Source organism: Balaenoptera borealis, assembly GCF_965194805.1.
Source record: "Balaenoptera borealis genome assembly, chromosome: 3".
NCBI classification, from domain to species: Eukaryota; Metazoa; Chordata; class Mammalia; order Artiodactyla; family Balaenopteridae; genus Balaenoptera; species Balaenoptera borealis.
In genome coordinates this window covers 48520728-48546620 of record NC_138866.1, presented here as the reverse complement: position 1 = coordinate 48546620, position 25893 = coordinate 48520728, and the positions used below count along the sequence as shown (strand labels likewise).

The 25893-nt window shown below is 39.8% G+C and overlaps 1 protein-coding gene and 1 long non-coding RNA gene across 3 annotated transcripts in view; one reads left to right on the top strand and one right to left on the bottom strand.

Annotated features, from left to right (window-relative positions):
• Positions 1-25893, bottom strand: part of LOC309625419 — a 606027-nt gene that overhangs the window by 17640 nt on the left and 562494 nt on the right. The window lies entirely within an intron of this gene.
• The window catches only part of TMX1 (thioredoxin related transmembrane protein 1), a 110114-nt gene that overhangs the window by 68754 nt on the left and 15467 nt on the right, over positions 1-25893 (top strand). The window contains exon 9 of one of the 2 annotated variants that reach the window (XM_082384867.1): positions 1786-1807. The exons of the other annotated variant lie outside the window; for it this stretch is intronic. Coding sequence (XP_082240993.1) covers position 1786 — 1 coding nt within the window. The 3' untranslated portion in view covers positions 1787-1807. Of the gene's footprint in view, positions 1-1785; positions 1808-25893 lie in introns of those variants that run through there. 2 annotated transcript variants of the gene reach the window in all.

The following is a 25893-nucleotide window of genomic DNA, read 5'->3' as shown; positions in this document are numbered from 1 at the left end:
CATCATTTTTCTTCTGAACTGTTAGGAGAACCTCTAAACTGGCTTTCCATTCTCCAAACTGATATGTAAGCCATTACCAGAGGGATATTTCTAAATCATTAGTCGTGTCTTGTTCCACTCTGCTTAAAATTCCGTGCTTTGCATGGTCCTTGAGATAAAGTTCAAACTTAGCATGGCATACAGTTCAGTTCATTCAGTCTCTGGTGACATCCAGAATTCAGGAACCGTGTTAGAGACTGGAGTCCTTCCTCTGACCTCTTCTCCCGCCTCATCCCTTCCTGCGTGGGGAACCGTGTTTTCCAGCCTCCATGCCTTGGTACGAACTGTTCCCTCTGCCCGGCACAGCCTTCCACATGCTTGACCCGTTCTACATTTTTTTCCTTTCAAAACTCAGCTTAAGTTTCACTTCTTTGTAGAATTATCTCCTGATTGTTCCCAGACTAAGAGCACTTCCTCTCTGTTCTCCCTCTCCACTCAAATATGTGCCAGCATATATTTTTGTTAGAATTCTATGGCACTGATTAGTAATAATTTTCTGTCTTCCTTCTCAAAAATGTATCCCTTTGAGGCCAGGGCTGTATCCTGTTTATGTTTTTTTTTCCCCCCTCTGTATTATATCATCTAGCAAGATGACTCTTCTATATATTTTATTATTTTTTTAAAATGTGAACTTGAACCTATCTCAATATTAATCTCTGAAGGATTCCCTTTGTTATTGACTGAATGTTTGTGACCCTCCGAAATTCATACGTTGAGGTCCTAACCCTCATGTGATGGTGTTTGGAGATGGGGCCTTTGGGAGGTAATCACGATTAGATGAAGCCATAAGGGTTGGGCCTCTATGATGGATTAGTGCTTTTATAAGAATAGACACCAGAGGGCTGGTCTCCTCCATGAGCACTCACCAAGGAAAGGCCACGTGAGCATCAGGGAGAAGGTGACTGTGTGCGAGCTGGGGAGAGTCCTCAGCAGAACTCAACCACGTTGACACCCTGATCTCACTCCTCAGCTTCCAGAACTGTGAGAAAATTAATTTCTGTTGTTGAAATCACCTGGTCTATGGTATTTTGTTATGGCAACTGAGCAGACTAATACACCTTCAGAGGAAGAATTGCTTGTTTATCATTTTGTTTACTGTCTCACTGTAGGAAACATTTCTTTTAGTTCCATGATAACTCAACATTTTAAAACATTTTTTTTCCTTGATTAAAAAAGTAATATATGCTCAATGTGCAAGATTTAGAACATACACATGTTCACACACACATACACACACACAAACACACACCCCACAAAGGAAAAATCACCTAGAATCCAGCACATAGAGAGAATAACTGTTAATATTTTGGGGTTTCATGAAACTCCAAGAGGAAAGCATAGGAACAAAGTCCCTGACATGGGTCTTGGTAATGATTTTTAGGGTATGATACCCAAAGAACAAGTGACAAAAATAAAAAATAAACAGGGGCAACTACCTCAATCTAAAAAGCTTCTGCACAGCAAAAGAAACCACTGACAAAGTGAAAAGACAACCTACAGAATGGAAAAAAATATGCAAACCATATATCTGGTAAGGGATTTATATCCAAAACATATAAAGAAATCATGAAACTCAATAGCAGAAACCCAAATAATCCAATTAAAAATGGGCAAAGGACCTGAATAGACATTTTTCCAAAAAAGGTACATGAAAGGCCAACAGGTACATGAAAAGATGCTCAACATCACTAGTCATTAGGGAAATGCAAATTGATACCACACTGAGATATATCTCACATCTGTTAGAATCGCCATCATCAAAAAGACGAGAGATAAATGCTGGCAAGGATGTGGAGAAAAAGGAAGACTTGTGCACTGCTGGTGATATTGTTTGCAGCCACTATGGAAAACAGTATGGAAGATCCTCAAAAGCTTAAAAATAGAACTACCATATAATTCAGCAATTCCACTTCTGAGAATATATCCAAAGGTAACAAAAAGACTAATGTGAAACGATATCTGCACCCCAATGTTCATTCCATCATTATTTACAATAGCCAAGACATGGAAACAACCTAAGTGTCCATCAATGGATGAATAAAGAAGTTGTGATACATCTATATCTATATCTATATATCTACAATGGAATATTATTAACCAATGAGAAATGAGGAAATCCTACCATTTGCAACAACATGGATAGAACTTGAAGGCATTATGCTCAGTAAATTAGGTCAGACAAACACAAACACTGTATGATCTCACTTACATGTGGAATCTAAAACAACAATAAGAATCAAGCTCATAGAAAGAAAGGTCAGACTATAGTACCAGAGGCGAGGGGGTAGGGTTGGGGAGGGGGAATTGGAGGAAGGTGGTCAAAAAGTACAAACTTCCAGTTATAAAACAAATACTAGGGATGTAACGTACAGCTTGATGACTACAGCTAACACTGCTGTATGATACATAGGAAAGCTGTTAAGAGAGTAAATCCCAAGAGTCTCATCACAAGGAGAAGAAGTCTTTTCCTTTATTCTTCTTTCTTTTCTTTTTATTGTAGCTAGATGAGAAGATGGGTGTTAGCTGAACCTACTGTGGTAATCCTTTCACAATATAAGTAAACCAAACCATCTTGCTGCATGCTTTAAACTTATACAGTGCAGTATATCAGTTATTTCTCAATAAAACTGGAAAAAAATGTTGGCATTTGGTTTTCTAATATTACACACAACATATTTTATATTATATATGTATACACTCATATACATATTCCACAAAAATGGGATCATACTCTGTATGATTTTAGAGACTGCTTTTGATACATAGTACACAATTTCCTATAACAGTAATTATTCTTCTGCAACATTACTTTGGCTACATAATTTTCAGATAAATATGTAACTCAACTTTAGAAATAATTCTTGGTGTATATTCTTCTCAAAAGTGGTTAGAATTTTATTAGTTTACTAGTTTCCCCAATCCGATGGTTTTTTTACTCCCACAGAGTTGAGTTTCCTCTGGTTTAAGCCTGGCAATTTCTAGCAAGAGTATTATGGAGAATCTTAAAAATAATTTGTTCATTCATTGATTTATACACTGCATAGTAGTACTGTGTTTGTATTTCTGGAGAAAAATTCAGCAGTATGTAGCAAGAATCCTAAAAATACACATGACCTTTTTTCCAGGTATTGTACTTTTGGAAATTTACTGTAGGGTAATAATCATAGATGTACAGACAAATTTATAATCATTGCAGCATAGAGAGCGAAAGAATGGATGTGACATAAACCACCACCAGTGGAGCAATAGTTGAAATAATTGTGGTCCATCCGTACGATGGAATATTTTTCAGCCATTAAAAGCACTGTTTTCAAAGAGTATTTAAGGATGTGGCAACTGTTTAGAATAGAATAAGTAAAAAAAAAGTTACAAAATTATGTGTACGATATGTGGTCCCAGTTTTGCACAAAACCAAAAGTCTATTCTTAGAAAATAAGTCAAAACACCAAAATAGTGATAGAGTTTTCTCTAATACCTGGATTCCTGCTAATTTTTAAGTTTTTCCTTTATCCTTCTCTGAATTTTCCAGAGTACCTATGGAAAACATGTATTCCTTTCATAATTAAAAATGTTTTATGTGATTAAAAAACGTTCAGGATATTTTATTGATTTCCAAGAAATGGAGCACCTTGTATCAGAATTATTGTTTCATTTTGGTCAAACGAAATGCTTCAAAAGCAAATTGAGGACTCACCTTTAATGGGGATACCGCAAAGCTTCTGGAGTGCTTTTGATGAAGGGAAAGACACTAAGGAACCAGGGGAGCACTATATATATTAAATATATTACTATATATATTTATATACTACACACTTGTTCTTCAAGATCCACCTTAAATGTCACTCTCCTGGGAAGTTTTCTCCACACCCTACCCCTGCACCACAAACACAAATCCAGTCTAGCCACTGATCATGCTGCATTGCAATGATCTTTCTTTTCCTTCCTAGATCGTTTAGGGTACCTGGTCTATAGCACTCAGTAAAACGCTGAATGCAGAAATGCAGAAATGAATGACTCATCGAATGCCAGTATTACTCAGTCTCTCTCTGAAACCCCAATACCTGAGCAAGCCAAAGCTGGTACGTTGGACTTGGTGGAGTGATATCAGCTCTGCCAGGGAGAGAAGCAACTCAAGTTAGGATATGGGACGGATGGTGTCATTACAACCTCGGTGAATATTTTTCATTCATTCCCCTTATCTTTGCTCTCTCTAGCTCTTGCATTACCTGTACTAGCCTTCACCTTTCTGAAGTGAGAACTGTTAAGCAGAAAGGAGCCTGCCTGCTCTGTAGGTCAGCTTCCTGCATTATTTGGTCCTGAGCCCTGTAGGAGAGCTGATCTGTGTTCACACACTGAACTGTCGTTTCCAAATGGGTTGGGGGAGGTTGCTGGGGTCCCTTAAAAGCCTGATAAAAGAACAGTCATATAGTAAAGACATTGGGGAGAGGGGCTATTGACCAAGGTTTTTTATGTAACAGCACAAAAAGATGGGTGTAGGGGCTAGAAGTAGGGGCCTTGCTAACAAACAAGGAGCCGTCTAGGGCTCTGGCTGCTCTTCTCATGTGAACAAACGGGAGTCGATGAGCAGAGTGCTGGAGCACAGGACTCTTTCTGTTAACTTCAAATTCCATTCCTATGTTGTAGGACTGATTAATTAATAGGACATGGGTCACATTCTGGCTCCAGATGCCATGCCCACAACTCCTCCTGGGATCAGTGGGAATGTGGGTTTATAGCTGAGGGCAGTTTGGTTTTCTTGGATGACGTGTGTGTGTGTGTGTGTGTGTGTGTGTGTGTGTGTGTGTGTGTGTGTGTGTGCGCGCGTGTGTGTGTGCGTGTGTATGTGAGAGAGAGAGAGAGAGACTGAATATTAGTCTTCAAGAGAAAGGACTAAAAACATCCCTGTGTGTTTGGGGATGGCCCTTTCTTTGCTGTTATGAATGGTTCTACTAATAGAAAGAATTAACAAGTATTCCATCTGTCATAAATCTCATTTAATATTCATGTCTGAAATAAACTGAGTTCTTGTCCTAATCTGGCTTGCTGACTGTTACTTCTCAGCCCCAGGGAAAGGATCATCCCAAAGGGATCTCTTCCAAATTGGAGAGAAGAGGGTGGAGGTAGAGAAAAATGAAAAGACTGATTCTGCCTTCCAAGGAGTTTAGTTTTTAATGCCACTGCCCTCTAGCCCTGAATTGCTTTGTGGCAAATGGCTCATCTTGGTTTTCTGAAGCATACCACCTCCTGTTAACAAAGGCCATTCAAGGTCACCATGATTGGCCTTCATTTCTCAGAAGTCTTTCCCTCCCCAGCCAGGGCAATTCTCAACCTCTACTTTTGTTTCCTGATAAGGCTGCCTTTCTGCATGGGATTCTGAAAGACTCTTATATTTGATACTCAGTTTACAGATTATTGCCAAGAAGCTATTTACATTGTCCAGACACAGAACTGAATGCTTTTTCTATTTTGTCTAAGAGCTCTTCACGAAGGGTAGCAGAGAATTCAATTTTATGATTTTGCAAAACCAAGCTGACAGTAGATTTGTCATCAGTAAACTTGGGCAATGCAGGGCCTATAAAAGTGGTCCAGGCGAGCTGCCCCACCCCCTCTCAAGGTGAACCTTAGTGCCAAGAACTCACTCTCTTAATTAGTATAATTTGAAAATAAATTTTGTCATTTTATAGGACAAATGTCGACACCTTGTTTTTCTTCTTTAAAATTGTTTTCGATATTTTTGTTTCTTTGCCTTTTCACATTAATTTTAAAATCATATTGTCAAATCCCAATTAAAATTATTTTGGATTTTGATTGCACTTTTATCGAGTTTATAAATTAATTCGAGAAGAGTTATCCTCTGTAGGATATTAAGTTCTCCTATCACATGATATATTGCTCCATTTATTTGGTCTTCTTTCATATCTTTCAGAAAAGGTTAATAATTTTCTCCATGAAAGTCTTGTACCTATTATTCCAGTGCATAATTCAGTGCCTGGTACACAGTAGATACTCAATAAATTTTTATTGAATGTATATATTTTTGTTACTATCATGACTAGAATGAGTTCAACAAATTTTTTTTATATTAATCTCTTATCTAGGAATCTTTCTGAAGCAACTTTTTCAATTCTAATATGGTACATTTTCTTTGATTTTCTATATATATAATATCGATAATATAGTCTGAAAGTCAGAAGTTTGTTTTTTCTTTCAAAGTCTTATGCATTTATTTTTCTTCATTGACTTATTTTACTCGATATGATCTCCAGGTCAATGTTGACTAGAAATGGTGATGGGGGATTCCGTTTCTTTTACTGAACTTAATGGGAAATCAATCACCATAATATGTATGATTTTTATAGATGCCCTTTGTCAAATTAAGGTAGTTCCCCTTCTCTTCCTAGTTTTCTAAGTGTTTTTCCTTATTCTTGAAATCATGGATGGGTTTCCAATTTTATTAAATGCTTTAAAAATTGCTTGATTAGAAGTGCTGATATAGATAGATAGATAGATAGTATCTATGTTGATTTGTTGTTCATTCTTTAGTATTTGCATATTGGCCACAGATGCAAAATTGGGAGGGAATATAGCATAATGGTTAAGGACACAGGCTCTGAGGTGAGACTGTTCTATTTTGAAGCCTTGTTTTATCACTTCCTGACTCTCAACTTGGGCAAATTACTTAAACTGTCTATGTTACCTTATCTCCAAATGGAGTTAACAACAACACCTACCAAATAGTCTATTTTCTTTTGAGATATTAAATGAAATCACGAGTAAAGCTCTTAGAATAGTTCCCAGTGCTTTATGAACATTCAGTGTATCTCAACTGCTATTCTTTTTCCTATTGCTATCATTTCTTAGACTCTACTTGTGCAGTTTTGCTATCAAGATTATAATAGCCCCTACAGGGAGATCGAGAAATTTCTCTTTTATTTTATTTTCCAATATAACTTGCATAATATTAGAATTTTATGTTTGCTGAAGCTTTCACAATATTCATTAATAAGAATAGTCATGCCGTGGAAGTTTATATGAATATGTATTTTTGCTATTTAAAAAATTATAGATATATGTAAACTTTTAATTTCTTTTTGAGTCAATGTTGACAAGCTTGTCTAAAAATTATAAATTTAGCTCTCAAAATTTGGGTTCATAGCATTCACTTAAGTCATTTCTTCAGTCTCTATTTCACTTGAAATGATGATCTCATTTCTACTCCTATCATTGTTTAATTTGTGCTGTCGCTTTTTCTTGATCAGTCTTACCAGAAAATCATCTATTTGATTTGCCATTTCAGAAAAAACTTTGTTTTATTATTCTTTTGTATTGTTTCTTCCTTTTATTTTTATTATAACCATTCATCTACTATCTTTGAGTTTTATCCTTTTTCAAACTTCTTGAATTGAATGCTTAGCTCATCTTAGTTTTAGTATATATAGATATATATTCAAGGCTATAATTTTTCCTTTTAATGCTGCTTTAGCCACATCCTCAAATGTTGGCATGCTGTGCTAATGATTTCTATTATGAGTTCTTTGTTAACTCACACATTATTTGGAAAAATGTTTTCTTGTCATGTGTAATTGTTCCATTGTTACAAAATTATGTCTTTCTGCTGCATTTTGGGAATTCATGATTCTACATTTCCTTTAGTCAACGTTGATAGTTATAATTATTTGAATCTTCTATGTCTTACCAAAATTTTGATCAAGATAATTTATCACTTTCTGAGAAGGCATACTGAAATCTCCCTCTATGATTTGTCCTTTTTTTTTTCCTTATAATTTTGTAGCTTTTTGCTATGTATATTGGGACCATGTTGTTCAGCACAACAGAATCAGGCTCATTCTATCTTCCTGAAAAAACTGTCCTTTTCACTTAGTATGTTTAATATGAGTAAATTCTATTTGCCTTAAATTCTAATTTGTCTGATATTAATAAGGCTCTATAGCTTTCTGGCAGTTTCTATTTGCCTGGCATGTCTTTTTTTCATTTGTCCATTATAAATATCATACAGTTGGAATTTTTAAAGTTCCAGTCTGATACTATGTTATAAGCAGTAGTTTTAATGGTTTTTACATTTATTACTGATAATTGGGACTTATTTCTTCTATCTAATTTTCTGTTTTTGTGTTACCTTCCATTCTTGTTGCTATTCTTTTTGTCCTTACATTTGATTTTTCTTTATTTTCCTTCTTCCTTTTCTAATCTGGAAGTTATACATTTTTAAAAAACTTTTATTTATTATTATTATTTTTCAAAGATTTTTTTAGATGTGAACCATTTTTAAAGTCTTTATTGAATTTGTTACAATATTGTTTCTGTTTTATGTTTTGGTTTTTTGGCTGTGAGGCATGTGGGATCCTAGCTCCCAAACCAGGGGTCAAACCTGCACCCCCTGCATTGGAAGGCAAAGTTTTAACCACTGGACCACCAGGGGAGTCCCCTGGAAGTTATACATTTTATTTCTGTTGGTGGTAATCTTTAATTTTTTGTCATCAATACTTGACTAAGTTTAAGGTGAACATTTCCCAAACAATGTGAGAACTTCTACTTTTTTCCCCTATTTTTTTATTGTGGTAAAATACACAGAACATAAATTTGCTATATTAACTATTTTTAAGTCTACAGTTAAGTAATATTAAATACATTCATAATGTTGTGCCATCATCCGTCTCCAGAACTCTTTCATCTCGTAAAACTGAAAATCTGTATCCATTAAACAATAATTCCCCCTTCCCCCTCCCCCCAGCCCCTGGCAACAACCATTCTACTTTCTGCCTCTATGATTTTGACTACTCTAAGTACTCATGTAAGTGGAATCATGCAATGTTTGTCCTTAAGTGGCTGGCTTATTTCACTTAGCATAATGGAGAACTTCCACTTTTTAATTCAGCTCTTTTCCCATATCCATGTTGTTGGCACCTACTATTTTCTTCTACCTTGTTTTTAATTCCTTGTTAGTTATTCATATTATTATTAAGCTTTGTTTATAGTCAAGCTTAATTAGAATTAATACTATATATACTGATATTTCTGTTCATCATTACATCTTGCATCATATTCCTTTGTTTAGCATCTAGAGAATGGAGACCCAGAGAAGGTGAGGACAGATTCAGCAGGAATGAGAGAGCTGTAGGCTGAAAAGGAAAGGAGATTTAGGTCAGGAAGAGGACTTTTTCAGCTTGAGACCTTGGCGATGGAGCAGGTGTCAGTGCTCAGCACACCAATAATTATTTGTGGATCCTTCATTTCCTAGATACTTGCTATCTGGAGGAAAAGTTAGTCACTCTGAGCTGCAGCGTAGGAGACTCAGTTCCAATTTTTTCTTCTGAAAAAAGTGGGAACAACCAGGCTTGCAGAACTATTATCCTACTTAAAAAAAAAAAAAAAAAGATACATATTAGGTGCTCATCAATTTACAAAAATCTCCAAGGGTTGTGTCTAAAATCTTCATAGCCTTTGAACTTCGTCTCTTCAAGTCCTTGCCTCCATTCTCTAGATGCTTCTCTTGTGTCCTCATTCATCAGTATCATTTTGGCTTCATTTGCCCCCTACCCAACCTGGACTCCATCAGAGTCCATTATTTAAACAGGATTTTTGCCAGAACCTTAGAATTGCTCTCTCCCAAGCTATGGCTGGATTGTCAGTCATCAGATCTGGGAAACCCTTACCTTTTCTTCTACCTGTTCCATAGTAGTGTGGTATCTCTGCTTTTGGGCTGAGGTCTTGGTTTAGGACACGGAGCAGATATTACAGCCACTCCCTGAGAGCAGCCCAACCTCCCCTCCCCTCAGCCGTGACTTACTTTTTCCTCAGTGAGCCAGCTGCCTTTGGAGCATTCCTCCAGAGTGGTGACTGTCAGCAGCAGCGCTGTGGCTTGGCTATTGTCAGTGCCAACTAGGGTCACATCTGCTCTCCTTTTCCATAAGACATATTGGCTGAGTTGGTGCTTTACCAAACTGCAGCAGGCTCTGTGGGTTTCTGTCAGCATTTCTTCTTACCTCTTGGTCTCAGTTGTTTCTAGGAGGGAGTAGAACTTTGTCACTGAGTCATTGCTGGCTGTGATGCGGGAAGTCAGAACAGCTTTTAACATTTTCCTGTTAATATGTGACCCCTACTTTACCCCCCGGAGCTCTGAGGGTGTGTTGAGGGAGAAGATTCATAGGAAGGAATTGATTTAATGGGGATGATAGCCTGGGATGGGACATAATTCCGCCCAGCCCAGGCTTTCTGCCCACCTCACAGTAGGGAGGGGTTGGTTCATGCCACTTTATTGGGACTTGCTTTGGTGTCAACATAAATGAGATAAATGCAGGAAATGCAAAGATGGGATTGCATTCATTCTCGAAGAAGTGCTTATTTGTGACTGGCCTACTTAGAAAAATGGAGTGGAAAAAGAAGGAAAGTTTTGAGGCAGAAAAAAATAAGATAATGGAAGGTAGAAATAGAGGACCACAGTGAAAGGCCAAGCAAATGGGCTGTGTCAGCTCTAAAATGTCCCTGGACAGGATTCCTCCTGGCTCTACCCTAGGTTTTCCATTCCTGCTGACATTTCCAAGTCATAAGTCAAGGGAATATATTTGAAGATCCATATGACTGTGTTAGAATGTGCATGTCCGGGAAAGCCTCTAGGCGGAGTAGGCTCAAAGGTGCTGGAGGTGGGAGGGCAAGGGTGGAACAGCAGGGCGGGGCATTAGACAGGGTGGCCACTGCCTGTGTAGTCCAAGATCTCTCCTTTTTAAAAGAAATTTTGGGGTTTTGGCCTGTGAAGGACAGCCAGGTGAGTCAATTCTGCTGAGCTGGGGTGGGAAATTGCAACTTCGTGCTCTCTTAGATTCTAAAAGTCTGTTAGGAGATCTGCAACAGTAGATCTTTTTTATTCCTGTTTTATTGTGCTTTTTAAAAACTTCACAATTAATAAAACCTTCCCCATTCTGCCCCTGGGGAATCAAATCCTTTTTCTCTCATTTGACTCACAATAACCCTGAGCACCATCTAGGTACTTTTCAGGTGAGGAAGCTGTGTATTGCCCCCAATCCTGCCCCAAATGTCAGTTTTTTCCTCAGTTTAGGACCAATCCCTGATCAACTGCTTCACATTTTCAGAGCAGTCATGGCTTCACTTTTTGCATGTCCTAACATTTGACATGGACATTTATCTAAAGGGCTTTCTCTCTGGAGCCCCTTAAGGGCTATTCTTAATTACTTGATGCCATAGTGTTTGGGTCGTGACTATGTGGCATGCTAATCTCTAGATAGCCATAGTTTTATTTAATTTTTACATCCCTATGAAGTAGGTATTATTATTATTATTCTCATTTTATAGAGGACTGAAATGAAATTCAGAAGAGTCATGGAAGGGAACCCCAAAGTCATTCAGTTGCAAATGCCCGAGGCGGGATTTGAACCCAAATCTGTCCTACCCCAAACCTAAGTTCCTAACCTGTCTGCTGGGAGCTCTCAATCTGGAGTCAGTGATGCTGTCCTCCCTAAATTCTGTGTAAACTTTGTGTACGTGTTTTTTTTTCTGGGAACAGAGATCATGGCCTACATCAGATTTTCAAAAGGCTGTAGTCCCACAAGTCACTGAACTATTAGAGCTGGTGGATCAGTTAGGATGCTCTTGGCTGCAAACAAAAGAAAACCCACCTCAAACTGGCCTTGTGTCAGTTTTCATGCACGGTTTGATTAGGATTCCTGCTCCATTTCTCTGTCACGCTCTTGGTTTTGCCCTCCTTCGTGTGTTGGCTTGGTCCTCTGGCTTCCCTTACTGGTAGCAAAATGCCTGCAGCAGTTCCAGGTGCAATGCTGTTCACCAGAGGTCCAAAAGGGGAGCGTTTCTCTCCTCTCCACCATCCAACAAAACTTGTGAACTTCACTCTGATTGGACCAACTAAGGTCATGTGCTCCTGTCCCGCCTGATCCCTGGGGCTGGGGGATGCCATGTACTGATTGTCTGAGGCTTGTGTTCCTTGCCCATTCCTGCATCAATCCTAGTTGTAAAGAGGATAAGGTTACACTGAGTGCCTGAGGCTACTGGGGACACACTCCTGGGGCTGGGGGAAGGGTCATTGTTACCCAAACAACATGGCTGTTTCATAATGGTCCAAGGAGGGGTGAAATGGATAATAAGTTGGCATCCAACAATACCCGATATAGGTAGTATTCTTCCCTTGATATCTCACAGAAGACCTTAGAACAAACTTCCTAATCCAGTGGGACAGCATGAAAGCAAATTCAGCTTCTAGTAGGAAGCGTTTTGGCATTTCATTGTTCTCTTTGATTTGAGGAGTTTAATATCCTGTCTTTCTCCCATCCCCAATCAGAGTCTATTTAGTGAGACAGGATGCCGCTACCAACTCAGAGATATTTCCTTTTGATGCACTTCTCATTAGAGTTGCTGCTTCTGAGAAATGCTTTTATACCCTGAGTTACAGATGCCTTTGGCATATTTTCCACTTGTTTAAGAGCATATAGTCTCAGACTCCAAAGGTGGGTGGGAAAGAGGAAGAGTATTTGAAAATGAGAATGTGAAGGAAGACAGCAGTCTTTCTATGAGAAACCAGGGTGATGACAGCATGCGTATGAAAATATAATTATCCTCTTTTGTTTGCTTGATAGAGTTTTGATAGATAGAATCTTGACAGCTCTGTTATGAAATGTTAAAATGTAATTTAGGTTAAAAATTGTAATTATCTTAAATTATAGTCTGAAGTCATTTTCCAGGCTTTGATCCTTTTATCATGTGCGACACAGCAGGGGCTACAGGTGCAGCAAATCCAGCTGCTGTGTTTGCATAAAAGAATGAAGGAAATGGTTGATTGGCTCACTGGATGCCCCTGGGGTGGGGGGATAGATGTAGGCACAGAGGGAAACCAGTGGGATTTGACTCCTGCAAGGAAATCCCTGGATGATGCTCTTAAATTTAGAGCTGAGGGTGCATTGTGGGTACTTCTGTCTATTAGCGAATAAAGCCCAAGCTTCTTAGCGCAACATTCAGGCTCTTGAGGACATGGCCTTCAATCACTTTCTCAGGCTCCACGAGATGCATGGTGCAGTGGGGAGAGTGTGGGCTGCAGAGTCAGAGAGTAGACTCTTACCTCTCTCTCTGACTTGCTGAGCAATGCAAGATTTACTGTTTAAGATCGCTGAGCTTGTTTCCTCTGTTTACTATGAAAGAGAAAAAGACACACTAACTTTCCTTGTGGCACCAAATTATCCCAACAGCCCTCTGTCCTTACCCAGATATCCCCTCCCTCCCTTTTATTCCCCTACTTTTATTTCCCGAGGTCTCTCCCTCACTTGCCCTCCCATCAAGGAGACTGAACATCACTGGGGCAGGGGCCGCATGTCTGACCCTCCCTTCTTCACCTCTAGTCCCAGTAGAGTGGTTTGTAACTTGGTTCATGGTTAAGTGCTCGGTACAGTTTTGGTAAAATGGATGTTCACTAACATTTTTCATTATCCACTTGTCCTTCTTAGAACATGTCAATAAAAATAAATAAAATACTTAAGTAAGTCAGAAGGAGAGTGGGTTGGTTAAGTGAGGCATGGCTTTGTAGGGTGGGCACTTGAGTCAGGAAGTCCTGGTTAAACTGCTGCCTTTGGGCAAGTGACCATTCTGGACCTCAGTTTTCCTCTGTAAAATGCAATGATAACAGGACTTACTTCATTGGGTTGTTGTGAGAAAAAGCTAAGATAATAAATATAAAATAGACTGAGGAGAGTACGTACTTAACATGAAATAATTATTGTTCCCCAGCAGATTAGTTCTGCCAGGTAAGAACTCTACTGTACACTCATGAAATTCAATGAAGGTCTTAAATTCTTTCATGAAACGAAAACAAAAGCAAGGGTGGAGAAAGGCTTCCTCTTCTCTTTGCCCGAGGTGGAGATCAAGATATGTCTCCATCGGATGTCTCCCTTAGACCATCTGAGCATTACTGGGGTGAGCGGTTGTGGTGACAACTGTGCCCGATCACACTGCCGCCTGTGTCACCATGTCAGGCAGCCTCTGAAGCATTGTCCCTTTTAACATCCTCAGAAGATACTCATGACGAGTTGTCTTCTAAATCCTGCATCCATATTCTTTAAATAGAATCAATAACTGATATTGATTCCACACTTATTATGTGTCTATTGAATATTTTTACATAGGTGAGCTCATTTAATTCTCACAGCAGTCCCCAGAAGTTGTTCCTGTCATTATCCCAACCTCACAGACCAGGAAACTAAAGCACAGGGCAGTCAGGTAAACTGCCCAAAGTGAGATGGTTAGAGGTGATGGAGACAGGATTTGCCCCTAAGCAGTCTCATTGTGGCCCCTGTGCTCTTCACCACTGGCCCTGCTGCCCCTCCACTCATGATGTCTGCACCCCAGAAGGCAGGTCCCTCTGGATGGTACCCAGGCCACTGATACCCACCAGGCTGCCCTTCACCCTAGCCTATGGGTGCTCTTCACCCCAGTTGACTGACTCAGTCTCTGACCCTCTATTTTTTTTTTTCCTTTTTCCATAGGGAACTATTAATCTTTTTTTTTTCTTTATCTTTTCTTTTTTAACATCTTTATTGGAGTATAATTGCTTTACAATGTTGTGTTAGTTTCTGCTTTATAACAAAGTGAATCAGTTATACATATACATATGTTCCCATATCTCTTCCCTCTTGCATCTCCCTCCCTCCCACCCTCCCTATCCCACCCCTCTAGGTGGTCACAAAGCACCGAGCTGATCTCCCTGTGCTATGCAACTGCTTCCCACTAGCTATCTATTTTACATTTGGTAGTGTATATATGTCCATGTCACTCTCTCACTTTGTCACAGCTTACCCTTCCCCCTCCCCATATCCTCAAGTCCATTCTCTAGTAGGTCTGTGTCTTTATTCCCGTCTTGCCACTAGGTTCTTCATGACCTTTTTTTTTTTTTTTCCCTTAGATTCCATATATATGTGTTAGCATACTGTATTTGTTTTTCTCTTTCTGACTTACTTCACTCTGTATGACAGACTCTAACTCCATCCACCTCACTACAAATAACTCAATTTCATTTCTTTTTATGGGTGAGTAATATTCCATTGTATATATGTGCCACATCTTCTTTATCCATTCATCTGTCGATGGACACTTAGGTTGCTTCCATGTCCTGGCTATTGTAAATAGAGCTGCAATGAACATTTTGGTACATGACTCTTTTAGAATTATGGTTTTCTCAGGGTATATGCCCAGTAGTGAGATTGCTGGGTCGTATAGTAGTTCTATTTTTAGTTTTTTAAGGAACCTCCATACTGTTCTCCATAGTGGCTGTATCAATTTACATTCCCACCAACAGTGTAAGAGTGTTCCCTTTTCTCCACACCCTCTCCAGCATTTATTGTTTCTAGATTTTTTGATGATGGTCATTCTGACTGGTGTGAGATGATATCTCATTGTAGTTTTGATTTGCACTTCTCTAATGATTAATGATGTTGAGCATTCTTTCATGTGTTTGTTGGCAATCTGTATATCTTCTTTGGAGAAATGTCTATTTAGGTCTTCTGCCCATTTTTGGATTGGGTTGTTTTTTTTTTGTTATTGAGCTGCATGAGCTGCTTGTAAATTTTGGAGATTAATCCTTTGTCAGTTGCTTCATTTGCAAATATTTTCTCCCATTCTGAGGGTTGTCTTTTGGTCTTGTTTATGGTTTCCTTTGCTGTGCAAAAGCGTTTAAGTTTCATTAGGTCCCATTTGTTTATTTTTGTTTTTATTTCCATTTCTCTAAGAGCTGGGTCAAAAAGGATCTTGCTGTGATTTATGTCATAGAGTGTTCTGCCTATGTTTTCCTCTAAGAGTTTGATAGTGTCTGGCCTTACATTTAGGTCTTTAATCCATTTTGAGTTTATTTTTGTGTATGGTGTTAGGGAGTGTTCTAATTTCATACCTTTACATGTACCTGTCCAGTTTTCCCAGCACCACTTATTGAAGAGGCTGTCTTTTCTCCACTGTACATGCTTGCCTCCTTTATCAAAGATAAGGTGACCATATGTGCGTGGGTTTATCTCTGGGCTTTCTATCCTGTTCCATTGATCTATGTTTCTGTTTTTGTGCCAGTACCATATTGTCTTGATTACCGTAGCTTTGTAGTATAGTCTGAAGTCAGGGAGCCTGATTCCTCCAGCTCCATTTTTCGTTCTCAAGATTGCTTTGGCTATTCGGGGTCTTTTGTGTTTCCATACAAATTGTGAAATTTTTTGTTCTAGTTCTGTGAAAAATGCCAGTGGTAGTTTGATAGGGATTGCATTGAATCTGTAGATTGCTTTGGGTAGTAGAGTCATTTTCACAATGTTGATTCTTCCAATCCAAGAACATGGTATATCTCTCCATCTATTTGTATCATCTTTAATTTCTTTCATCAGTGTCTTATAATTTTCTGCATACAGGTCTTTTGTCTCCTTAGGTAGGTTTATTCCTAGATTTTGTTCTTTTTGTTGCAATGGTAAATGGGAGTGTTTTCTTAATTTCACTTTCAGATTTTTCATCATTAGTGTATAGGAATGCAAGAGATTTATGTGCATTAATTTTGTATCCTGCTACTTTACCAAATTCATTGATTAGCTCTAGTAGTTTTCTGGTAGCATCTTTAGGATTCTCTATGTATAGTATCATGTCATCTGCAAACAGTGACAGCTTTACTTCTTCTTTTCTGATTTGGATTCCTTTTATTTCTTTTTCTTCTCTGATTGCTGTGGCTAACACTTCCAAAACTATGTTGAATAATAGTGGTGAGAGTGCGCAACCTTGTCTGACCCTCTATTGAATGGTGATCAAAGTTACTGCACCTTTGGACTTTAATACCTGCAGCTATCATTTCAAAGGGAGAACTGTAATTTAGAAGAGGCTTGGTGAAGTTTATGAAAGGTGACTCTCCTCATGCTTGAGGTGAGTTGAAAGAGAATTCAACATAAGCCAATCAGCTGCATGCAATGGCCTTGCTTAGGGCCTGCACAAGTCCAGTGTGAAGGCAGATGAAAAGGGCCAAGTGCAAAAATGGGTAGGCACAAATTTGTTTCCCTTCCTCCATCAGATGGGGCATCCTTACTCTCAGTCTTCCCAGACACTCTTCCCACTCTACGACCTGCCCCACAGCTCAGAAACCCTGCACACCTGCAGGAAAGCAAGAACCAGTTTTTCCAAAACATATTACACATGCTTATGCGAACCCCAGAGTGGAATCAAGCTTTGGAGGAAGAGAGGACAGTTGTGTACCCTACAAAGTTCTCATTTGCCAACAGAATGAGTGCTAATAATCCCGCAAACGTTGTTGTGGAAAACCACTTGGCCTCAGGCCTCTGTAAACAACATGCTAAGACACACAGAAGGGTTACTCAGCCAGGGTGCCAGCAGGATCTAGGGGAGCTGAGATGCCTATTACCTGGCTTTGCCCTGCCTGCTCAGAAAGTTACTCTGTTTCCTTGCTTTTGACATGTGGGGCTCTAAATTTGAGAGCTTACTGAGATGTCCGCAATGAGAAGCCAGATTCTGTGTAATGCTGCATATGTGATATTCCAGACTTGAAGCCTTTAAAATAAACGGAGGTATAAGTACTGGAAAGGCCAAACGAGGAAAACTATGTGCTGAAGAAAGGCTGCAACAAGAGGTGACAAGCCTCATACAAATTATTCATAAACCCATTCTGATTCATAGCAGGAGCTAAAACCGCCTGTGAACCCAGGACGGCTGCTGGTTGAGTGAGAGCACTGGTGTGATGATTTGTTTCCTCCAGTGAGGGCAGGGCCAATGGACGCCTTCAGGAGGGAGATTGCCAAAGATAAAAATGATCCTTCAAGGCCAAGTGGTCTTTTGGCTGAAGGGCTCCGAGATTTGGTGACCAGAGTTGGACTGAAACCAGGGAGGAGGCTGAGGAAATTCTCAGCCAGAGGCCACCTGCATAGACTTGGGAGGGGTGGTGGGCCCTTGCCTGCCTTCACCCACATGCTGCAGTGTCTCTGGAGAATGAGGTTCCCAGAGTCCAGTTTTCCTCAGAGTAGGGGAAACTGTCTACTTCACAATTACCTAGGCCACTTATTCAAATGCACATTTTAGGTCTCACCCCAGACTCCCTGATTCAGAAACTGTGTCAATGCAGCTGGGGAATTTGCTTTTCTAGAAAATACTCTAGATGACTCTTTGTACTTAAAAGTGTGCAAACCACTGCTGAAGTCTAATAGGCAAATACTTTCTTGGGCTCTGGCATAATCTAACCTTTTTTTTAATTCAGGGAGGAAAGTGTCTGTTATGGTCCAGGTCGGACATAAATGGATAAGAATTTGATGCATCTGAGTTAGAAAAATGAATTAGTGAACTTGCTTTACCGAGCACTTCTGTCATAGACTAGGTGCTCAACCATGTGTTTATTGATTCGTTATGTCACCAGTGAGAGACATCCAGGTCCTGTGGCAGTTTCTTGTCCTCAAAAAATTTTCACTCTAGTTGAGAAGTGAAGGTCAACACTGACAAAACATTTATGAATCCTGCGAAATAACATATAATTAAGTACTAGATTTCCTGATGTAAATGTTAAATGTTAGGTGAAAACTGAGGCCTGGTATAGTCAGGGGAAGCTTCGTAGAGGAGATGGGATGTAAGCTGGATTGTGAAGAATTGGTAGATTTGGGGTCTAAGAAAGGACAGGAAGTGCCTGGCAAAAGGAACATAATGTCTGGTGGCCAGAAGCAGAAAGGGGTTTGGGAGCTGATCGCACAGTAAGAAGACCTGAGTGAGTTGAGTTGAGTGTTGGGGGGTGTTCTGGAAGGTGTGTAGGATGGGCTGGGTCACCAAGGGCCTTAGAAGCAGGTAGAGCAATACGGATGAGAAAAGGGAAGTACTGAAACCGTTGAAGGCTGTTGAGTAGCAGAGATAACACTGTTTCATGGACCCAGCAGGGCCAGGAGATTCCCAAAGCTGGATGCCACTTTCATGCTCTTGGGCAAAGTGGTGAGAAGTCCAATACATCAGGGGAGAGTCAGTTTAGAATCTGCATTTGAGTTGGATGCCTAGGTGGGGAGAGGAGGCAACAGAGAGCAGTTCCGGGGCTGCTAGGCCCTGCCTGGTTGGTGAGGGAGAGAGACACCAAATCAGCCCAAGATGGCTGGAGCCAGACATGGAGTTGAGTCAAGGTCATGTGCTGTGGAATCTACAGTGGAGCGGGCCAGGGCTTCACAGGCAGGGCAGGAGGCCAAAGCAGACACTGAAGCTAGCAAGTAAGGCAGGACTTGGCACAGCAGAATCTGTGGAACTAGTCTGATTAACCATGGTGAAATGAGGCTCATGGGATATGTTCTTTGGAAATTCCAACAAAAAGTCAGTGTCGTCTTAAAGGGCCAGACCCCGCTGCACGGGCGTGGTTGGGGCAAACTCCACCCAGCTGTGAGTTATAGTTAGGATTGGTTTTCCTTCGCATGGCACACTGGCAGGACCCATCCCTAGTCTGCCCAGAGCTGCAGTGTTAAAGGGCATTGGACTGTAGGTGTGCATGGCTGATTTCTAGGAAAGTCACGACGCCTACTTCCTGGTGATGCTAATCAGCGAGCAAACCTGTACTTGGAGGCAGTCCGTGTCACAGAGGCAGAGACTGGTTGAAGAACAAGGGAGATTTCTGATCGTAGCTCGGGGATTGCAAAGACGTTTTTGTCTCCTGTGCCAATAGCACTGGTTTGATGGTGGCCGCGTGGAGAGCTTGGGCTAGTCTGGGTTCTACAGGAAAGACCGTACTGATTGATCAGGGATGTTTGCCATGGGCGTGGGGGGAGGGAGGGAGGGAATGACGGCAGCACTGCTACCTATTTGCAGTGTCTGATTTGGTCCCGACCTCCTGATCTCATATGTGAGGATACTGAAGCCATAGATAGGAAGTGTGTGACCCACAGTCACAGAACTCAAGGGTAGAGCTAAAACTGGACGTTAAGTCTCCTGACTCCTGGCCCAGTGTTTTTCCTGTGGATCACACAGCCTTCCTTCCCTCCCCCTTGCCACGGGCTGTCACACTCACTTCTTTCTCCCAGTCCCACCCTTGGCTTCTGTTAGACTTTGCATTAGGAACTTGGCCACAGAACTGATTTGCACAATGGCTAAACTTGTTTCACATGTGATCAGAACCCTTGGGGAAGGATTCTAGGAAGAGGACTTGCAGATTGATTCAGAATTCCCAAGTGCTGGAAAAGCTAGGGGCCTGGCAAGAGTTGGCTGAGCGAAGGAGCAGGACTAATGAGGAAAGATTTTCTAGGGCCGCAGCAGTGGATCGCCGTTACCATTACAGAGCTGAAGATCGAAAACTGACGTTGGAGGCGCCGAGCTGCTCAAAGTTGGGGGTGGGCGCGTGTGGGGAGGAGAGAACCTGATGTTTATTGAACAGCAGCTGCGAGAGGTAACCTGGGGTCTTGAAAAGCACAAGGGCAATGGCTCCGCTGATGTAACGTAGGCACACGGGAAATGTGAGCCAAAAAAGCCAGCTGTGCTTACAGCATTTCAGCCTCACAGCCACCCTGGGAGTGGGTATGATTAGCCCAAGTTTTACAGAAATAGGAAGTGAGCTGGGTCTCCCGATGGTTGACTGACTCATGCAGGTCTGCAAGTGGCTGATTGTGTTATAGATCCCAAATCTCATCTCCTTCTCCTGGGAGTGAGAATGCCTCTCGAGGCACCCTACTCCGCAAGAGAAAGAAAAGGCTTGTCTCTTCTGCTTGTTGCCCTGCTCTTGGCAGGGGAAAACTGTCAGCTTTGAGTCTATGGGACATAAATCCAATCTTATTCCTAATTCATAGAGTGGAGACCAGGTCTGTGTTGTGTGTGTTCTTGAGTTGTGTGTATGTTTTATTGAGGAATTAACGTCAGAGGGAAAGGGTGTGTTTGTAACTTTCATACCTGCATCTGTCATTTCTGTTAGTGTCATTCCTCACCTCTTCTCCCCTACACTGGTTTTTTTTTTTGCTAGAAGAATCAGCAATAAACTATTTGTTTAAAGAGATGTGCATAAACAACAAGGTCCTGCTGTACAGCGCAGAGAACCATATTCAATATCCTATGATAAACCATAATGGAAAAGAATATAAAAGAAAAGAATGTATATATATGTATAACAGAATCACTTTGCTGCACAGCAGAAATTAACACAGCATTGTAAATCAACTATACTTCAATAAAAATTATAATAGAATAAAATAAAGAGACGGGCAGCCTGCTAAGTCCAGACTGCCCTCAATTGCTTGTGGCATTTTGAGACATAAAATGTTGTTATTTGAAGCTGTTCAAAGAGGCTTCCAGCACATGCCCAGGCAAAGCCTCAGGGTGGGCAGAGCTTAGCTCCACCACTGACTTCACCAGGCTAATAACAGGGTAAATGGCTCCCGTCTCACTACCGGCATCAGAAACTAAACCTGCACTTCTGGGGCCTGGCTGGAAACCACCCTCTCCTTCGCCTGCTGAGCAGGAGCTGTGCCCTCAAGACCCATCTGCAGAGGTAGTGTGGCCACTTCTGGGTGTTAAAAGCGAGCTGACTGGTCTAAGCTGTCTATTGTTGCTGGTGCTGGCAGTGAAGCCGGAACCTAGATGGAGAGTCACCCCCATCTCTCATCAGTCTCACAACCACACTGTGTCAAATTGAACTCAGTCTAATGGTCTTACAACCACACTATTGGGTGGGGAGGGTCCATCAATCTCATTTCACAGGCGAGAAAACCAGGACACAGACCTATTAAGTGTCCTATTCAAGGCCACATGGAAATCCTAACATTTGTTTTTGGCTTTTAAATTTTCTTTTCTTTTCCAGTTTTATTGAGATATAATTGACATATAACATTGCATAAGTTTAAAGTGTACAACGTGATGGTTCAATATATGTATACGTTGCAAAACGATCATTACACTGTCTAGTTAACATCCATCCCCTCACATAATTACATTATTTTCCCTGTGATGAAAACTTTTAAAATCTCCTCTCTTAGCAACTTTCAAATATGCAGTACGGTATTGTTAACTATAGTTACCATGCTGTACATTACATCCCCAGGACTTGTTTATTTTACAACTGGAATTTTGTACCTTTTGCCCACCTTCACCCATTTTGCCCACTTCTACCCCTCACAGCCACCAATCTGTTCTCTGTACCTATGAGTCTGGTTTTTTAGATTCCATATGTAAGTGAGATCAAACAGTATTTGTCTTTGTCTGTCTGACTTATTTCCCTCAAACCCTAACATTTAAAAATAGAAGGCCAGCTTCTCCATATCTATAGAAGTGATTCTTTAAATGAATATAAATGATCAGATATTATTTTAATTACACTGCTCTTTTCTGGGAGGAGATAATTGCCATGCAAGTGAAAACAAAAGAAAAAAATTTAAATACTTTCCTGCTTTTTTTTTTTTTTGAGTAGAGAACTAAGTCTACCAAATTAACTCAACCACACGCTATGTCAACAGTTTCTACTGTCTTGCTTTAAAGACTTTGCAAGTGTTACATATTTTCACTTTTAAAAGGCTGAATCCAAAAGTCTTTGCTACTGTGATTTTTTGAAATTTTATATATAATTTTATTAAAAAATAAGTTCACAGTAGAAAACTTGGAAATTGCTATGAAGGCAGAAAACAAATGCCATCCTAAAGTAAATATTCAGAAATCACTGTTTACATTGCTATATTTTCTTTCAGGCTATTTTTCTAGGCCTAAACATGTTTTGTTCTTCGAACAAAATTAAGATTTTGCTCTATACAGTTTGGAGCCCTAGATTCTTCTCACTTCATATTACATTATCCTATTTCTGTAACATTAAGATTAAAATACATTATTTTTAATGGCTGCATCATATTTTAACATTCATTTTTTGAAACATTTTCTTCACTTGGCTGGGACATCTCTCTCTCGGTTATCCCGAGAATCTTCTAAATCTCTTTTGTGGAAGATCTTCATCTCTCCAATTCCTAACAGTGAGAGGTGCCCCAGAGCTCAGTCCTAAGGCCTCAGGCCTCCTCCCTTCCCCAGATGCATTCACTTGCCAGATGATCCAATCAAGTACCATGGCCTCAAATATCATCCATCCACTGCCAGCTCCCAAATTCTAGCCTCAACACTAGACACACGTACAGCTGCCTATTTTGCCACCTCCACTTAAATGACTAATGGACATAGTCAGCTTAATATGCCTAAAGCTAAACTCCTAATGAACCTGCACCCCAGGTTCCCCATCTCGGCAAATGGCAACCCCATCCCTGAGCTGCTCACACCATGTCTGAGGTTTTCTCTGACTGTTATATCACACATCCAACCCTTCAGCAAATCCTACCATCACTAAACGAATCATGGGAATCATTTCACCATGAGTGTAAGTCCAATAATTATGCTGTACACCTTATACAATGCTGTATGTCAATTACATCTCAATGAAACGGGAAGAAAAAAGAAGACCAAAGCTAGAGAAGGGGATAATGTCATACCAAGATGAGGACCAAACACTAATAAATCACCTAAGAAAAAGCAGTCCTTGTGATGTGGAAAGCTATAAGAATTCAATCAGATTGCTTTTTTCTTAAAAATACTTCTCATGTTGAAAAGTCATCTATCATTATTTCTTGATAATAATAATCTGATTTCTTGATACTGGGATTAGTTTTCACATGTATTAGATTTTCCATGTTACACAAGCTCAAACTTGTGGTTTGACTTCACGTGACATCAGTGATTAAGGTAGGCATCTTCTCTTTTAAGTGTAAACCTTTTAGTCTATGTGCATAAAAACAAACAGCAATAGTAAACAGAGTTACTGCTAACATTTTATTTTATTATTTTTTAAAATTTTTATTGAAATATAGTTGATTTACAATGTTATGTTAGTTTCAGGTGTACAGTGAAGTGATTCAGTTATACACATATATAAATATATATATTCTTTTTTTATGTTCTCTTCCATTATAGGTTATTGCAAGATATTGGGTATATTTCCCTGTGCTATACAGTAGGTCCTTGTTGGTAATCTATTTTATATATAGCAGTGTTTATGTTTTAATCCCAAACTCCTAATTTATCTCTCATCCCCCTCCCCTTTGGTAACCATAAGTTTATTTTCTATGTCTGTGGGTCTATTTCTGTTTTGTAAATAAGTTCATTTGTATCCTTTTTTATATTCCATATATAAGTGATATCATATGATATTTGTCTTTCTCTGCCTGGCTTACTTCACATAGTATGATAATCTCTAGGTCCATCCATGTTGCTGCAAAAGGCATTATTTCATTCTTTTTTATGGCTAACATTCCATTGTATATATGTACCACATCTTCTTTATCCATTCATCTGTCGATGGACACTTAGGTTGCTTCCATGTCTTGGCTATTGTAAATAGTGCTGCAATGAACATTGGGGTGCATGTATCTTTTCGAATTATATTCTTCTTCGGATATATGCCCAGGAGTATTTTAAACAGTCACAAAAGAAACCATCTGAAAGTAATGCTGAAAGAATTTCAGAATATTTGCTTATTTTTAAAAATTTCTGTATCCTCGTATATAATCTGGTGAATGCATTTTATTATGAAACCTTGTTATTTTAAAAAATAATTTCTGGATTTCCATAAACTCTCTTTTGATTAAAAAAAAAAAATCCTACCAGTTCTCCAGTCTGCCTTTCAAGTATGTCCAGAATCTGATGAAAGTCACCTCTCATTTCACCTTTGCTGCAGCCACTCTGGCCCACACCATCATTCAACCTCTTGGTTGAATGATTTCAGTAGCCACCTAATGGGTCTTATCCTGATTCTATCCTGGCCCCATGACAGTTAATACTCGAAAGGATTCTAATCTCACTGCTATTTAAAAGCCACCATGTTCCATCACTTCCTCTATCCCCACCTCTCTGGCCCTCATCCACTCTGCTCCGGCCGCACATGCATCTAGCTTGCTCTCCCCTTGGAGCTTTGCTTGGCTGTGTCCTCATCTGATATGTTTCCCTGCAGATAGCTGCCTGTCCCTCCTTGCTTCAAGTATATGTTCAAATACCATTTTATCTGTGAGGCTCTCCCTGAGTAATCTTTATAAAGAGCATTCTCTCTACCTAATACTCTCTCCCCACACTCTTATTTGTTTTTATTTTTCTCCATATTGCTTTTTCTATGTATTTTGCATATGTATTAGTTTCCTGAGGCTGCTATAACAAAGTACCACAAACTGGGTGGCTTGAAAAACATAAATTTATTCTCTCCCAGTTCTAGAGTCTAGAAGTCTGGCATCAAGGTGTGGGCAGAGTTGATTCCTTCCGAGGGTCTGAGAAAATATCTGTTCATTGCCTCTGTCCTAGCTTCTGGTGATGGCCAGCAATCCTTTTGCATTCCATGGTTTATACTCTGGTTTATATTTCCATGGTTTATATTCATGGTTTCAAACTCTGCCTCCATCTTCACATGGCTGTTTTCCCTCTGTGTCTCTCACTTCTTCATGTAAAGATGCCATCCTATTGGATTAAGGACCCACCCTGATGTCGTATGACCTCAATTTAATGTAACTAATTCCATCTGCAATGATCCTATTTCCAAATAATGTCACATTCTGAGTTAGGATTTCAACACATCTTTTTTGGGAACACAATTCAGCCCATAATAGCATACAATGTATTTACTCGTTTATTTGATTGGCACCTGTATTTACCCACCAAAATGCAAGCTATTTCTGTTCACTAATATGTCCTTCATGCATCAAATGGTACCTGGGACAGAGTAAGAACTCAATAAATATTTTTAAAATGAATGAATGACCATAAATATGACATTTTCTAATCTTTTCTCAACTTCTTGCTAATTAAATAATGTTGTGATGAAAGTTTTTATGAATAATTTTC